The 18104-nt window shown below is 49.7% G+C and overlaps 1 protein-coding gene across 1 annotated transcript in view; it reads right to left on the reverse strand.

The window, feature by feature from the left end:
* The window catches only part of SLC15A1 (solute carrier family 15 member 1), a 130137-nt gene that overhangs the window by 95867 nt on the left and 16166 nt on the right, over positions 1–18104 (reverse strand). The window contains exon 4 of the mRNA XM_068128623.2: positions 9414–9555. Coding sequence (XP_067984724.2) covers positions 9414–9555 — 142 coding nt within the window. The remainder of the gene's footprint in view (positions 1–9413; positions 9556–18104) is intronic.

Genomic DNA, 18104 nt, shown 5'->3' on the forward strand with positions numbered 1-18104 from the left:
GTGTTACAGTGGAGCTCTTGAATAAAGACTCTTACAACTTACGGCGTTGGCCGCTTCCTCCTTGCTTACAAGCAGTGCGCATAACACCGCGTTTCAGTATTATATATGTGGAAGACACAACTCAGATCACAGATTATGTCATTGGAATTAAGAGGTTTCTCTACAAAATCAAAGAAGAAAGCAAAACAGCAGGCTCATCCATCAATACCAGGAAGTAATAACATAATGATTAATAGGTGAAGAAAAATAAACTATTGACATAGATGGAAAATCTTTATAAATAGTAGGGAGCATCAACCTTTGAGGAGCTTTGGCCAATAACGATGGAAGTTGTTAAAACAAAATTAGGATGGGATGAATGGCAGTGAGTGACTCGAACAAGATCTGGTATAATCGTCACATCAGAAAACACACTAAAGTCTGCCTCATCGAAGCTCTCACATTTCCCATCGCAACGTATTTATCTGAATCCTGGAATATGACCAAAATAGATGGGCAATGTCTGGAGGGGTTCTGAGAATTGGTGCTGCAGAAGAGTGCTGAGGGTGTGGTGGACAGAGAAGAGAAGCAACAGCAATAACAACTTGGTGTTAATGTGAAAGAACAACTTCGCGTTAATAACAACAATTTATTTAGCATTGTCCAAAGTCATTCACTCTCGTACTTTAGCCACATTTGCCAAAAAGATGGAAAAAAATTGGAATTTTTTTTTTGCATCTTGTCTGGAGTAGATAGCAAAAGAGGAAAGGTGTGTCTAAGAGACAGGTGATTAGACTAAATCAAGGAACTGGGTGGAACCAATCAAATGAACATTCTCAATGCTGCTCTCGATCGCGAAAGCTGGCTTAACATTGTGAGAGCCACTCGGTATCAGATATGAGATGATGGAAATCCTCATCATCAAATACAGGACAAGTTGCAGATCCCCAATCATTTAGTAAGACCTCAGACCTCCTGTAACAAGAGAGGGAGTAACAGTGAACCACAGTGAGTGGACTTGTGTGTCACATATAGACCAGACCAGATGAGGAAGGCAGATTATCCCATCCTTCAGGTTGTTAATGAGCCGGCTGGATTTTACCGGAAATCCAGTAGTGGCATGACAATTCTCCAACTAGCTCAACATCCTAAAGCTTGCAGTCCAAATCCCTAGCACTGCTGCTTACAGCTAGATTTGAAGTTACAACCTCTGGGATGCCAATCTCATGTCCTCACTAGTAAGTCATCAGTTTTACCACCAACATTGTTGAGTTTTCTGGTGTCAAGAAAGCTCAAAGATCCCCATTAAGCACCAAACAGCAATTTGCAAGGCAGACAAACTGTCACATCTTGTGGAAGCTTTGGAACCCAAACTTCCAAACTTCAAGAGGCTACTGCTAAGTTATATTCATTATTTTAATGCAATCCTTTATACTGATGCGAAAACAGAGGTGAATTAGGAATCACAGGGTCAAACAGACGGTGGATCCTTTCTAGTACATCTTAATACACTGAACAACCACTTTATACTAAGTTGTTGCCCCATTCATATTCCCATGGCACCTGTCTGCGTAACTCATAACAGCATCCAATATATTGATGTTTCCTAAGGGTTCAAACCATTCTTTGAATCAAGTAGAATCATCTGCTTGCAGCATTTCCTTTGCACTGTTGATGTGTCATATCATTCCACCATAGTTGGAACAGATACATGCTGTTGCTGTCTGCTGACACAGGATCAATCAAATTATTATGTGTGTCTGACGCTCACCATGGGAAAATCCCCTTCAGGATGCACCATAAGTGGAGGTTGGGCTGGTCTCTGGATTACCTGCCAGGATATTCCTGAGAGTCAATATCCAACTTACATTTCAATAACCAACTCTGGCCTCAAAGCAAATTTTTGCAAGTCAAATGGACATTTGAAAATTATCCCCCAGGCTTACAAGAGTGACGGAGGTGTAATTTTAAGAAAAATAACTGCTTTTAAAGGAAGAAGACATAGGAGCAAAGAGGAAAGATAGACAGGTGAGAAAAAGGATATGGAAGGTAAAAGCGCAAAGAACGGGAAATGTATAAACTTCTGATATTTTATGTATGTCGATGGCTTCTGAATGTGACTTTGACTTGGAGTGCTATTTCCTAACTGTGATTAAGGATAACTTAAATGTGTTTACAATCATCTATAATGATAAAAGTCAGTGTCTGTCCATCCGTCTGCCTGTCTCTCCTCCATAACTCCAAAACCATTAAACCTAGCGGCCACAAACTTTGAATGCATACACTTGGACCTCCAACAGATTACAATGATAAAAACTGGGTGTTTGGGTGTGTTATAACACCATTTTTGAAGATGAATAGTGAGGTTGTCATAAGAAAAAAAAACCCAAAAAGGCTTAACAATATGGCGGCCTGCCATCTTGGTCAGCCCACTGCACCTCGCTGGGTTCTGAAGCCACCAATTTGTTTCGGCCTACTCATACGTGCCTTGCTTTGGAAGCAAGGTCGATTATCATTACATAATTGAGGCATACCATCAACATCTTGTTTCGGATGTGAGGATTCTGTAGACTAAATAAATGTCCAAATCTGGAGAGAAATCTGACAAAATTTACCACATCTAGCGATTTTATAACTAAGTGTATGTATTCGTTTATTTAAGCTAGGCCGTGATTCTGTCTCTGGGGTTATTTTTATTTATTTAACTTCATAATAATTTTAAACTTAATTCATACTTCCATGGGATAGGGTGTCACTCCACTGTACCTGCGATCTGTTTTTAAAATTTCCTCTTGATAATGGACCCAGATTGCATATATTTTTTGAATATGATTAACCACCACTTGGTGAACACTATTCAGGCTGATTTTTCAAGCCATGGCGTTACAGTAGACAGAGTTCCCTTTTTGTTTTTATTCAGGCTGCTTTTGCAACCCATGGCGTTACAGTAGGCAGAGCTCACATTTTTGTGCAATATACTTTCATTGTATTAATAGATAGTTATATTAATGTACTTACAAAAATATACTTATTAAAAAACAAAACAAATCAAAGGTCGTGTTTGGAACGCAAATCAAACGTCCGCCATGTCGAACTATACACAAAGAATTAAGTTAAGCACCCCTACACAACGAATTAAGGTAAGCACCCCCTAATATATATTCTTTGTGTATATGTATACATTGGCATATATTCTAAGGTATGTGAGATCAAATAATGATTGGTATGACATTAGTTATTGACGTTATTGACGTTATTGACGTCACTTACACGTTATTGACATTACACGTTATTGACGTTATTGACGTTATTGACGCAAAGATCGCTAGAGGTCTTCTCAGAACAATGACTGTACGTTAGAAAACATAAACGTCATCCACACTGTCCGTGATGGACCTATAGCTCCATACTTAAATTGAGGTGAAAATATGCCTAAAATTCCCAAAAAATTTCACCTTAAATTATGCAGAATAAAATATTGAAAACGGCATGATTGTTATGTTTTTATGTGACTGTAGCGGCTGCCGCTGGGGTTACACAATCGCCTTGCACCTATCAAGGACGCGGAGCGATCACCAGGCCGGGCTCGTCCAGGACGCCCGGGCAGGCCCGCGCTCGACTTGCCAGGCCTCGGTCGGGACGCCCGGGCAGGCTCGCCCTCAACTTGCCAGGCCGCAGCCGGGACGCGGGGCCACGCCCCCTGGCGCCAGGCCTGGGCAAACCCCCTGGCGGAATAGATATATATTGCTGACCGTAAAACGTTTTTCCCAGAGTGCCTGAGTGTTTGATTCGAATAAAGCAGCTCAGATGAATTCAAGCTTTTTGTCGCGTCCATTCTTTCGATCGACGTGGGAGCCACAGCTCCTTCATTGGTGACCTACCGACATGGACACGGCAGTGACGCTTAAACTGCCTACCTTCTGGGAGGCTCACGCGGCTGTTTGGTTCGCTCAGGCGGACTCTCAGTTCGCCCTGCGAGGCATCACCGCGGACGACACCCGCTTCCACCATGTTGTGGCGGCGCTTGGTTCCGCCACCGCGGCCCGCGCCTTGAGCCTCCTCGAGCACCCGCCGGCTGCTGACAAATACGGCGCGATTAAGAAGCTTCTCCTCGATGCTTTCGCCCTCCCAGCGGCGGAACGCGCACGGCGCCTGCTCGATTTGCCTGAGCTCGGCGACACGCGCCCTTCCGAGCGAATGGACTACATGCTTTCGCTGCTCGGCGAGCACTCTCCGGCATTCCTGTTCCGGGAGCTGTTCCTCCGTCAGCTGCCTAACCCGGTACGCCTCGCCCTGGCAAGCACGACGATCACAGATCCCCGGGCCCTTGCCAGAGAAGCCGACAAAATCTCCGCCGCGGGACAGCGCATCGCAGCGGCGACATGGGACCCGCCGCCGCCTGATGCACCATCCATGGCGCCCGAGCACCCGGCGCGTTCGACGGCCGAACTGCCGACGCAATTGGCGGCCGCTATACCGAGCCGACCACGTCCAGCACGACGTCCGAAGCCTCCACCCGACCAAGCGTGGTGTTCCTTTCATGCCAGGTTCGGACAGAAGGCCCGGACATGCCGACCCCCGTGCACCTTCGGCGGGTCGGGAAACGGCCAGGCCGGCGTTCATTACCTGCCATGAGCGCCGGCCACAGTCACACGGGCAACTTACTGTTCATCACGGACAAAGCGTCCGGACGGCGCTTCCTGTGCGACACCGGCGCCCAACTGAGCGTCATGCCCGCCTCTGACCAGGACAGGCAATCCGCGGTTTGCGGCCCCTCCTTGGTTGCGGCCAACGGATCGACTATCCGCACCTTCGGCCCGCGCAACGTCACCCTCTGCTTCGGCGGCCAACGCTTTGCTTGGACGTTTGTAACCGCCAACGTGCCCATGGCTCTGCTAGGCGCCGACTTCCTCTGCGCACACGGACTGCTGGTGGACGTCCAACGGCGTCGTTTAATCAACGCTGAAACCTTCAGCTCCCTGGTATGCACATTAAGCAGCTCCGCGCCGACCGAGCTGGCATGCACCGTCCCGGCGGCGAACGAGTTTGCTCGCCTGCTCGCGGAGTTCCCGGCCCTCACGCGGCCGACGTTTTCGGCCGTCGCAGTACGGCATGGGATCGAGCACCACATACCTACCACGGGCCCGCCGGTCTACGCCAGGGCCCGCCGCCTCGACCCAGCCAAGCTTGCCGTTGCGAAGGCCGAATTCGACGCGTTGGAGCACCTCGGCATCGTGCGGCGCTCCGATAGCGCGTGGGCCTCGCCACTGCACATCGTGCCAAAGCCGGGGGGTGGATGGCGCCCGTGTGGCGACTACCGCCGTCTTAATGACGCTACAACACCCGACAGGTACCCGATCCCGCATATCCAAGACTTCTCCGCCCGTCTGGCGGGACGGGTCATTTTTTCGAAAATTGATCTCATACGGGGATATCACCAGGTACCTGTCAGGGCGGCCGACGTCCCTAAAACGGCAGTCATCACGCCGTTCGGCTTATTCGAGTTCTTGCGGATGCCGTTTGGTCTCAAGAACGCGGCTCAGGCGTTCCAGCGCTTGATGGACGGCGTGCTGCGTGACCTGCCGTTCCTTTTCGTTTACCTGGACGACATCCTCGTCGCCAGCACGTCCCGGGCCGAGCACCTCCTCCACCTCCGAACACTGTTCGGGCGCCTCAGCGAGCACGGCCTCATCGTCAACCCGGCCAAATGCCACTTCGGCACGACGGCCGTTGATTTTTTGGGCCACCACATCACCAAGAACGGGGCTGTGCCGCTGCCAACCAAGGTCGAGGCCATCACCACTTTCCCGCGTCCCCGCACCATAAAGGCCCTGCAGGAATTCCTGGGAATGGTGAATTTTTATCACCGCTTCGTGCCCCGCGCTGCTCAACTCATGCGGCCCCTCTACGAAGCCCTCCGGGGCAAGCCGGCCAAGCACGACATCGCCTGGTCCGCAGCAATGGATGCGGCCTTCCAAAGCTCAAAGCGGGCCCTCGCCGACGCAACACTGCTCGCTCACCCGGTGCTCAACGCTCCCATCGCCCTCACCACGGATGCCTCCGACTACGCGGTGGGCGCCGTACATGAGCAATGGGTGAGCGGGGTTTGGCAGCCACTCGCTTTTTTCAGCCGGCAGCTCCGGCCGAACGAGCTCAAATACAGCACGTTTGACCGGGAGCTCCTCGGTCTACACCTGGCCGTCCGCCATTTCCGCCACCTCCTGGAGGGCCGACCTTTCACGGCGTTCGTCGACCACAAGCCGTTGGTTTACGCCATGGCCAAGGTCACGGAGCCATGGTCGGCCCGCCAACAGCGCCACCTCTCCGCCGTGTCGGAGTTTACCACGGACATCCGGCACGTCGCCGGCAAAAACAACGCCGTGGCCGACTGTCTTTCCCGGGCCAGCGCGAACGCGGTCCACCTGGGCGTGGATTTTGCGCTTATGGCGGCGGACCAAACCACCGACACCACGGTGCAAGCCCTCCGGGCGGCGGACACGGGCCTCCGCCTGGCCGACATCCCCTGCGCGGACACTGTCCTGCTCTGCGACGTCTCCCAAGGCCGGCCTCGCCCCATCGTGCCCGTCACCTGGCAACGCCGCATCTTCGCCTCCCTCCACGGCCTTTCCCACCCGGGCCGGAATGCTTCCCAGAAGCTGGTGTCGGCGCGTTTCGTCTGGCACGGCCTTCGTCGGGACGTCCGCGATTGGACCAGCGCCTGCACCGCCTGCCAACGGGCCAAGGTCCACCGACACACCCAGGCCCCGCTGGCACCTTTCACCGTGCCCGAACGACGTTTCGACCACGTCAACGTGGATCTGGTGGGCCCCCTTCCCCCATCACGAGGGTTCACACACCTGCTCACCATGGTGGACAGGACCACCAGGTGGCCGGAGGCCGTTCCCCTTGTCTCCACCACCACCGCCGACGTGGCGCAGGCCTTCATCGCCACCTGGGTCGCCCGCTTCGGCGCACCGGCGGACATCTCGTCAGACCGCGGACCACAGTTCACCTCCGAGCTGTGGGGCGCGGTCGCCCGCAACCTGGGGGTCAAGCTCCACCGTACTACGGCCTACCACCCCCAAGCAAACGGGTTGTGCGAGCGATTCCACCGCTCCATGAAGGCCGCGCTCATGGCCGGCCTTCAAGACGGCGGTTGGGCCGACCGGCTGCCGTGGGTCCTTTTGGGCCTTCGCACGGCCCCCAAGGAGGACCTCCAGGCATCCACCGCCGAGCTGGTCTATGGCCAGGTGCTACGCGTCCCGGGCGAATTCGTGCCCGACGCTACCAGCCCCTGGTCCGCAGCTCGCCAGCGCTCGGACCTCCAGGAGGCCGCCCGACGGTTTGCCCCCGTGCCGACATCCCACCACGGTGACCCCCAGTCCTACGTCCCCCCAGCACTCCGCACCGCGGAGTATGTTTTTGTGCGTCACGACGCACATCGGCGGCCACTCCAGCCGCCGTACGACGGGCCCTTCCGGGTGCTGCGACGGGACGACAAGTCGTTCGTCATCGACATCGGCGGCAGGTCGGACCGGATTGCAGTGGACCGCCTCAAGCCGGCGCACGTGGACGTCGACCACCCACCACGGGTGGCCCTCCCGCCGCGGCGAGGCCGCCCCCCGTCCACGGTGCCCCCCACTCGACCGCCCACCACCTCACCGGACCCCCTCCCACGACCCGCCAGGGGTCGCTTCGGCCGGGTCATCAGGACCCCCCTCAAGTTGACCCTGCCGGTGCAAGTCGATTCTGGGGGGACGTGTGTAGCGGCTGCCGCTGGGGTTACACAATCGCCTTGCACCTATCAAGGACGCGGAGCGATCACCAGGCCGGGCTCGTCCAGGACGCCCGGGCAGGCCCGCGCTCGACTTGCCAGGCCTCGGTCGGGACGCCCGGGCAGGCTCGCCCTCAACTTGCCAGGCCGCAGCCGGGACGCGGGGCCACGCCCCCTGGCGCCAGGCCTGGGCAAACCCCCTGGCGGAATAGATATATATTGCTGACCGTAAAACGTTTTTCCCAGAGTGCCTGAGTGTTTGATTCGAATAAAGCAGCTCAGATGAATTCAAGCTTTTTGTCGCGTCCATTCTTTCGATCGACGTGGGAGCCACAGCTCCTTCATGACCATAATATCACTTCTCCAGAAAATATAGCAATAGCATGGGTATATTACACTGTTTTGACGACAACAAACTTGTAATGTGCGAGGTTGTAAAAAAACGGGGGGGGGTGCTTAACTTAATTCTTTGTGTATATTTCATTGCAAATGTAAAGTTGACCTTTTGTCTGCTCTCAGTGGTTTCCACATTTTGCTGATTTGCTGCTTGATTTTCACATTTATAGAAGACCATTTCAAGGTAAATCTTTGTGTTGCCGTTTTTGTGTTCTTCATCTGCGCTGTCCACAAATTAATTGACCCAATTTGCCAATTCTTAAAATTTCAAGTCAATCGCATGAAAATTGATGATTTGATGTGACGCTGACCTTTGACCTTTTGACAAAATTATTAATTTGCCTTCTCCATATTCTCTTAATAAACCTTTGGTGAAAATCCAAATGGTAAAAAGGTTGCAGCCCTGACACGCACACACACACACACACACACACACACACACACACACACACACACACACACACACACACACACCAAAGACTTATGGGAAGTTATGAGGGGTGGCAATTTGACATCTCTCCCTGAACGTCATTTTTCCTTGATAAGCCACTGCTCCACTGCACCTGGATCTGTTTTTAAAATTCCCTCTAGATGATGGACCCAGATTGCTTATATTTTTGAATATGATTAACCAACATTTGGTGAATCCCCCTGCTTCACTTGGTGAACCCCCCAAATGACTCCCCCCCCCTGCTTCCTCGCTCCACCCTCCTTCCCTCCTCTCTCCTCCCTGCTCCTCCCCCTCCTCCCCCTCCTCACGCCCCCACCCCTCCTCACTCCCCCACCCCTCCTCACCCCCCTTCCTCCTCTCTCCCCCTTTCCGCCTTCACCATCCCTCCTCTCTCTCCTCCCACTCCACTCCCCCCTATTTCTTCCCCCTCCCTTCCCTTCTCCTCACCATTTCCCTCCCTCCATTCCCCTCTCCCTCCCCTCCTCTCCCAATTCCCTCCCCTCCTACCACTCCTCTCCCCTCCTCCCTTCCTCTCCCACCCTTTGTCCCCTCTCCCTTTCCCTTCCCCGACCCCTTTCCCTCCCCTTCTCCTCACACCTTCCCCTTTCCTCCCTCCCCCTTCCTTCCCCCCTCCGATCCCCCTCCTTACCCCCCCATCCTTCCTCTCCTCTCCTCCACCCCTTCCTCTCCTCCTCCCCTTTCCCTCCCTCCTCTCCTCCCCTCCTCATTCATATTCCTGTCAGGAAGTGACCCATTGTTACTTTTGCTAGTTACAGTATAAAATATAACTTTTCTGGTCATGGGATGACTTACCTGAACTTCCCCAGCCATGAATCAGCGATGATTGCTCCCAGAATTGGAGTGAAGTAGCACAGGCTCACAAAAGCGTGGTATATTGCTGTTGAGAGATTTTCATCCCACTGTAGGAAGTTTTTAAAGTAGATGACAAGCACAGCTACGGGGGAGAGGGGAGGTGGGTTCAAGAACAATGAAAGAGAGCAAAAATTATGAAGGAAAGGGTGGGATGGGGAATTTGTAAGGGCAATGACAGATGAGAGTGAAGGAAGATGCTGTAGATGAGAAGAATTAGTCAGATGTGCTGCTGGCTGTAGATGTGTATCTGAACATTATTCTCAAAGCATGCTCAAAAATGTAAACTCACAAGAGTGTAGGCTATATTATATACAGTATCTGTGCAGTATCTGTGTTGTCACTGACCTACTCCTTCAAACTTTTGTGGAATTCCACCAAACTTCTAATGTGCACCTACTTCTCTCATGTGTATGTTCTAAAGGGGTTTTTTTCCCCCAAATTTTTTGAATACATATTTTTATTTTGACATTTTTTGAAAAAAAAAAATTTTCCCAACTTATATTTTCAACATTTACAACAACATTTACATTTCAACATCAACAACAACTTATATTTCAACCATTTTACTTATTATTTTCAACAGCTGCAGATGGAGGAAATGTTGAGTTGGATCTTGGAGACGGCGTGAAGCTGGAAGGTGTGAAAACATTTTGCTACCACGGAGACATGCTGAATGGAGAAGGTGGATCAGACTCGGCAACGGTTGCTAGAGTGAGATGTGCATGGAAGAAGTTTTGGGAACTGAGTGGCGTGCTGATGAGGAGGGGAGTGTCGTTGAAGCTGAAGGGAAAGGTGTATGCTGCATGTGTGAGAAGTGTTATGATTTATGGGAGCGAGACATGGGTAATGAACGTAGAGCAGCAACGAAGGCTGGAAAGGGTGGAAATGCGAATGGTTCGATGGATGTGTGGAGTATCGTTGAGAGAGAGGAAGACAAATGATGAATTGCGAAAGATGATGGGAATAGAGCCTGTGATTGATGCTGTGAAGAGGAACAGGTTGAGATGGTTTGGTCATGTGTTGAGGAAGGATGAAAGTGACTGGATGAGAAGAGTGATGGAAATGAATGTAGAAGGAAGTAGAGGATGGGGAAGACCGAGAAAGACTTGGCTAAAGATGGTGGAAGAAGAAATGCGGGCAAAGGGGGTTAACAAGGGGAGATGTAGAAAATAGGGCAAAATGGAGAAGATTGTCATGGGGACCGCAAGGCTAACCCCCGCTCAAGCAGGGGAAATGGCCTTAAAATGCATGTTGTTATAGCTTCAACTTCAATTGTTTATAAAAATGTAATATCACACATATTACAAATGCAGGGTTGAGGATATAAGTGGGGTGAGTGGAAGGGAGTGGGTGGAAAGAAGAGTGCTAGGGGGAAGGGAAGGAGGAAAAATTTACCCGTGCAAAGAGTGCTTTAACTGTCATGTATGAAGTGCAAATATTCACCGTTGTATCCCTACACCGTGACCGCATGGTATCCCTACGCCCCAGCTCGGATGGCACTGAGGTGAATCGGGCCTGTATCGGCAGAGTGAATAAACGAGTACTACAATCGATCGTAGTTTGTCGAGATACCTTACATGGCGACGAGGATAAACATCTAGACCATGACTTCTTTCGGCCATATCGATGAATTCGACCCTCATGAGGGGGATTTTGACACGTATTCTGAGCGGTTGTCTTTCTACTTCGAGGCGAACGGCATCGCGACCGAAGCCCGGATGAAGGCCGTCTTCCTGTCCGTTTGCGGAGGTGAGACGTTCACACTCGTTAAAAACCTGATTCGGCCTCGGACAATCGAGGAGCTCACGTATGCAGAGCTCAAGGCCGCATTGAAGGAACATTGTAATCCATCTCCTTCAGTCATCCTGTGTCGGTTTAATTTTTACATGTGTAGACAGCAGCAAGGTCAGTCGATCGCAGACTTCATTGCACACCTCAAAAAAATGTCACATCTGTGTGAGTTTGGGGATGCGATTGATGACATGCTCTGTGATTTGCTGGTGGTTGGCATGTCCGATGACCGCACTCGGAGACGCCGGCTTGCTGAGAGAAGACTGACATTCCAAAATGCCAGAGACACCGCCATTTCCATGGAAAGTGCTGAATGCAACGCTACAAGCATCGGTGCCACTCGCTCGTCTGGTACCAGCCCTGCTGTGAATCGGTTGGAACATGTTCAGCCAAAACGTTGGAACAAGGCTCCTCGTCAGAAGCCAGTGCGGGCTCAAACCCACAACAACTGTTTTCGGTGCAACGGAAAGCACCCTCCGGAGACGTGTCGGTTCAAAGATGCCACCTGCCATTTCTGTTCGAAAACTGGCCATATTGCTCCAGCTCGCATCACTCGCAAATCCGGAAAAGGAAAAGCTGCTGACAAGATTCATCAGTTTATCGGTTCGGAGGAACCTGAGCTTGACCAGGTGAGCTCTGTTTCCGACAACTCAGAATTGTATGACCTGCTTCATATTGATTCTCACCATAGGCGGGACCCTCTTCTTGCCAATGTTGTCGTCAACAATCGACCATTGCAAATTGAGGTCGACACTGGTGCGGCCGTCTCGCTCATCAGCCATGCTGTTTTCACAAACCTGTGGAGTGATGCTGACCGACCCCATCTGAAACCGACTACCTATGGACTCTCCACCTATACAGGTGAGAAGATTGTTCCCTGCGGTACATGTGACGTCACGGTGGGCTACGATAACCGTGAGTTTCACCTACCCCTGATCGTCATTCCTGGAAAGGGCCCTTCCTTACTCGGCAGGACCTGGTTGAGCATAATTCGACTGAAGTGGAAAAGCATTCATCAACTCCGGGCAGCCAACGTTTCTCCTACCGCAGCATACACACTCAAAAATGTGCTGGATACGTACCCGGATGTCTTCAAGGATGAGCTTGGAACCTTGAAAGGACATACGGCTAAACTCAGGGTTGACCGGGATGCCAATCCTATATTTTGAAGAGCTCGCCCAGTCCCTTTCGCCCTGCGGGAGCGGATTGACAAGGAACTGGATCATCTTGAAAATCTGGGGATCATCGAGCAAATCCAGTATGCCGAATGGGCAGCGCCCATCGTTCCGGTCATAAAATCGGACCAGTCCATCCGCATATGTGGAGATTATAAAATGACCGTGAACAAGTGTTCTTCATTGGATAAATATCCAATCCCGAGGATCGAAGACCTCTATGCTCGTCTCACGGGAGGCAAGACTTTTATGAAACTCGATCTCAAATCCGCCTATCTACAGCTCCGCTTGGACGAGAATTCGAAACAGTATCTTACCATCAACACGCATCGTGGGTTGTACAGGTACCACCGACTCAGTTTTGGAGTGAAATCTGCACCTGGAATTTATCAGTGTGTCATGGACAGTTTGTTTGCCGCCGAACGCAACGTCGTTTGTTACCAGGATGATATTCTGGTTACTGGTCGTACGGACGCGGAACATCTACAAAACCTGGATAGAGTTCTGAAGAAGATTTCGGACTCCGGCCTACGTTTGCGTCGAGACAAGTGCAAGTTTATGGTGCCATCAGTCATGTACCTGGGTCATACGATTGATGCCGAGGGTCTACACCCGACAGATGAGAAAGTCCGAGCTATCAAGGATGCTCCTGCTCCACGAGACGTGACCGAATTGAAGTCATACCTCGGTTTGCTTCAGTTCTATGGTCGTTACATTCCGAATGTGACCGACGTTTTGGGCCCCCTTTATCGGCTTTTGAGGAAAGGAGTCTCCTGAAGCTGGGGGTATACTGAACAATCAGCATTCCAGACCTCTAAGGATCTGCTCAAATCGTCCAATGTTCTCGTTCATTTTGATCCAGAGAAGGATCTTGTGCTGACATGCGATGCCTGTCGGTATGGAGTGGGGAGTGTATTATCACACGTGATGCCAGATGGTATGGAAAGACCGGTTGCATTTGCATCCAGAACGTTGTCCCCGGCAGAGAAGAACTATTCCCAACTTGACAAGGAAGGATTGGGAATCGTTTTCTGCGTCAGCAAATTTCACCAGTACCTTCTTGGACATCATTTCACGATTCGCACTGATCACAAGCCGCTGATCAGTCTGTTTGGTTCAACTAAGGCGACATCTGACACACTACCGCCCAGGATCATCCGCTGGTCCCTGTTTCTCACTGCTTATGACTACACCATATGTTATAAGCCCGGTTCGTCTATCACAAATGCAGATGCCATGAGTCGGTTACCCCTTCCAGAATCCGTTGATGATTCGCCTACACCAGGATCCATTATCGCACTGATGGATCATCTGGGAGATTGTGCTGTCGATTCCGGCCAGATCCGCACTCATACTCGACGAGACCCCGTTCTGTCCAGAACTGTCCAGGCTGTACAGCTTGGATGGCATTTGCTACCTGAGGGTGACACAGATTTTGCGGCTTTTAAAGCACGTAAAAACGAACTCAGCGTGGAAAATGGTTGCCTACTCTGGGGATGTCGTGTCGTGATCCCAAAAAATCTGCATTCCAGGGTCATGGATGAAATCCATGACTGTCACCCCGGGATTGTGAAGATGAAGTCACTCGCCAGAAACTATGTGTGGTGGCCGAATCTTGATGCTGATATCGAACATCATGTTCGACATTGTTACCCCTGCCAGAGCACCCGGAATACACCTGCAAAAGCGCCACTGCATCCCTGGGAATGGCCCAGCGAACCGTGGCATCGCCTACATCTCGATTATGCCGGGCCGATTAACGGCAGCATGATTCTAATAATTACGGACGCGCACACAAAATGGATTGATGCCTATGTGACGCGTGGTACTACGTCAGCCATTGTCATCGAAAGACTCAGACGCTGTTTCGCCACTCATGGTCTGCCCAGGATGATCGTGAGTGATAACGGTTCGTGTTTTTCCAGGTCCGAGTTTGCCGAGTTCACACTTCGGAACGGCATCAAACATAAGTTTGTCAGCCCACATCACCAGGCTTCAAATGGCTTGGCCGAACGATCCGTGGGAATCATCAAATCCGGATTGCAGAAACTTCAGTAGGGAACCCTGGAAACAAAGCTTTCTCGTCTCCTGTTCAAATACCACATTACGCCACAATCAACAACCGGTGCAGCTCCGTCTGAGTTATTGATGAAACGACACCTGAGATCGACACTTGACAATCTCAAACCAGACATATCATCAAATGTTTATCAGAGCCAGCTTATTCAAAAGTTGGTGCACGATAAGACGTCCAACAGTCGATGTATCAACATTGGAGATTCAGTGTTTGCCCGAAATTTTGGTGCAGGTGCGACGTGGCTACCGGGGCACATCATCGAGAAGCCAGGTCCACTGTCCTGCGTGATTCGCCTGCAGGACGGCCGTGAAATTCGTCGACATCAGGACCACATAACCTACCGTCACTGTGAGTCGATGGAGCCTGCAGCATCGTCACAGTCAGGACAACAGTTCGACCCGCCACTGCCGGAGATCATCGTGGCCGCTCCAGCCGGCTCGGATGCCCCGAAAACCTCTGTGAACGCTACACCCTTCGTGGAGACCAAAGGAATCACTGTAGGGAATGGTACACCGCGTAGGGAATTCACTGTAGGGAATGGTACAGAATCACCTCTGTATCACTGTAGGGAATTCACTGTAGGGAATGGTACAGAATCACCTCTGTATCCACTGGTACACCGCGACCCAAAGGAATCACCTCGGACTCTGTATCCACTGGTACACCGCGACGCTCAATGCGTGAGAGAAAAAGCACCCGACCGGTTGAATCTTTGAAGATGTTTTTTTTCACGGTGACACATGTTCTATTTTCACGGTGACACATGTTCTATTTTCACGTATTTTCATTATTCTCATAATCGTTTGCACACATATTTTCACATGTTTTGGAAATGTTGCTTTTGAAATGTCAATTCTTGAAATCTAGCACGTATTGCTCTTGGTAATTTTGGACTTAAAGGGGAGGATGTCATGTATGAAGTGCAAATATTCACTGTTGTATCCCTACACCGTGACCGCATGGTATCCCTACGCCCCAGCTCGGATGGCACTGAGGTGAATCGGGCCTGTATCGGCAGAGTGAATAAACGTGTACGACAATTGATCGTAGTTTGACCGAGATACCTTACATTAACCTCATTGTTTCCCAGGTAAAAAAGGAAATTGTAATACCCTCTGCCACCATCACCAGGTGGCGCTACATTATTTACATAGAGAATTATGCTCCTCTCCCAGTCCCCCACGCCCCCGAATGAGGACGTTCAGCCATCTCTGAGAAAAATGGCGACACACACATACAGACAGACCAACAGCTCTTTTATATAATATATATGTATAATATATGTATAGTATATATATATATATATATATATATATATATATATAAGTAAATATATATATATATATATATATATATATATATATATATATATATATATATATATATATATATATATATATATATATATATATATATATATACAAAAGAAAGTTTTTGTTTGTTTGTATGTTTGTTTGTTTGTTTGTCTGTCTGCGCGCGCTAATCTCCTGAACGGTGAAAGATAGGAGGAAACCTGTAATACAACAAATGTCGGGACGGGCCCCGGGAAGGTTTTAGGCGAGGTGGTGAGGCCTTGACCGGGCTGGGCCCATTTCGCAATTAAAAGGTGAGCTGAATTATCGTAGTCAATCTTCTATGGCCGTGAGTAAAAGCTGAATTATGGTAGTAAATTCATTCAAAAAGAACCAAAAATGTCGGGACGGGCCCCGGGAAGGTTATAGGCTAGGTGGTGAGGCCTTGACCGGGCTGGGCCCATTTCGCAATTAAAAGGTGAGCTGAATTATAGTAGTCAATCTTCTACGGCCGCGAGTAAAAGCTGAATTATAGTAGTAAATTCATTCAAAAAGAACCCGGGCAATGCCGGGTGCTTTCGGCTAGTATATATACAGACTTGGAATTTAATATGGAATTTTTTTTTTGTGGGGGTGAACTTACTTTTCAAGATGTCTTAGAACCAAAAGTTCATTGGAATTATGTTGAAATTATTCTAGATTTTGTTAATGTGACCTTTAAAAGAAACAAAAAACACATTTGACATTTCGAAACAAATAAATTGATATTTGAAAGTGATGTAAACTGATATCGAACTCAATTCATGGACAGTACTGTGTTAAACTTCTGTGCGTTTTCCAGAAGTATCTCTTTATTTTGCACATTAGCCAAAAATTTTTTTAACAAAAACAAAAGTTAAATTACGACTGGGATTACGGACAGTAAAATTACAGTTCAGTACTTCGTGTAACCCCCACGAGCATTCAGGAGAGCACGTACACGTTGAGGCATGCTATTCACGAGATTTGCCAAGGTTTGGACAGGAATCGCTTGCCATGCAGTGACAATAGCCTGCTGCAATTCACGCACAGAGGTCGGCTGCTGGCCCAAGTGGTCGATTTGACGCGTTAATTCTGCCCACAAGTTCTCTATCGGATTCATATCAAAGTATGAAAGCATTCAAAAAGAACCAAAAAGGTCGGGACGGGCCCCGGGAAGGTTATAGGCTAGGTGGTGAGGCCGGTCGAGGTCGCCTCGGCCCGGCTGGGCCCATTTCGCAATTAAAAGCTGAGCTGAATTATTGTCGTCAATCTTCTATGGCCGCGAGTAAAAGCTGAATTATAGTAGTAAATTCATTCAAAAAGAACCCGGGCAACGCCGGTGCATTCGGCTAGTATATATATAATATATATATATCTATATATATATATATATATATATATATATATATATATATATATATATCTATATATATATATATATATATATATATATATATATATATATATATATATATATATATATATATATATATATATACATATACATATACATATATACATATATATATATTGTTGCGGATATGGGATTTGGCCTCCATATCCGCTTGTAAATATTCCCCTATTTCCCCAATACTCCCCAACTATCCCCAATCCCCCATTCCCTAGTCCCATTGTCTGTAAACAACACTCTGTAGAACCGACCTTCCCCTTCTTCCCCCATTAAATGTCGTGCCCAGGTCCACCGCATCTCACGTAGACAACTTTCGGACATCTTGCTAGTTATTCTTAGTCTATGTCAGTTAAGGACTCGTTTCCATTAATTCTGACTCTTCGTTGCACCAGAATGTGATTGTATGGCACCAGTAGTGAGTTTAGGACCTCCCCATACCTCCTCCCATCTTCCCCATGAAACAATAACAACAACAACAACAACTACAACCACAGCGGGGGCGGCGCGGCCGCGGTGCGGGGAGTGTGCGTCCTCACACCGGCTTGGTTAGCCGCCATTGCCATGTGCGCCCACGGGGTTACCACGAAGGGGCTGGCTGTCAGCTCCTCGTCAAGGGCGGAGCCTGGTAACCCCCGCACCCAATAAGAAGCAACGGGCCGATTCCATCTGGGGCGGAGCTAACGAGCCGAGGGCGTGTCACTCCCCGCCGGATATACGCAGCCACTTACCGGACGTGACGTCAGATGCGCCCCCAGCTTGGAGAAAGAACGTCACCTTCCAACGCTGACGCTGAGAGAGACCTCCCGCATCTCTGGACCGGACCGTGTGGATCCTGCCCCTGAGCCAAGGTGCACCTTGAGCTAT

The sequence above is a fragment of the Myxine glutinosa genome, chromosome 9, assembly GCF_964187855.1.
Source record: "Myxine glutinosa chromosome 9, kmMyxGlut1.1, whole genome shotgun sequence".
In the NCBI taxonomy this organism is placed as follows: domain Eukaryota; kingdom Metazoa; phylum Chordata; class Myxini; order Myxiniformes; family Myxinidae; genus Myxine; species Myxine glutinosa.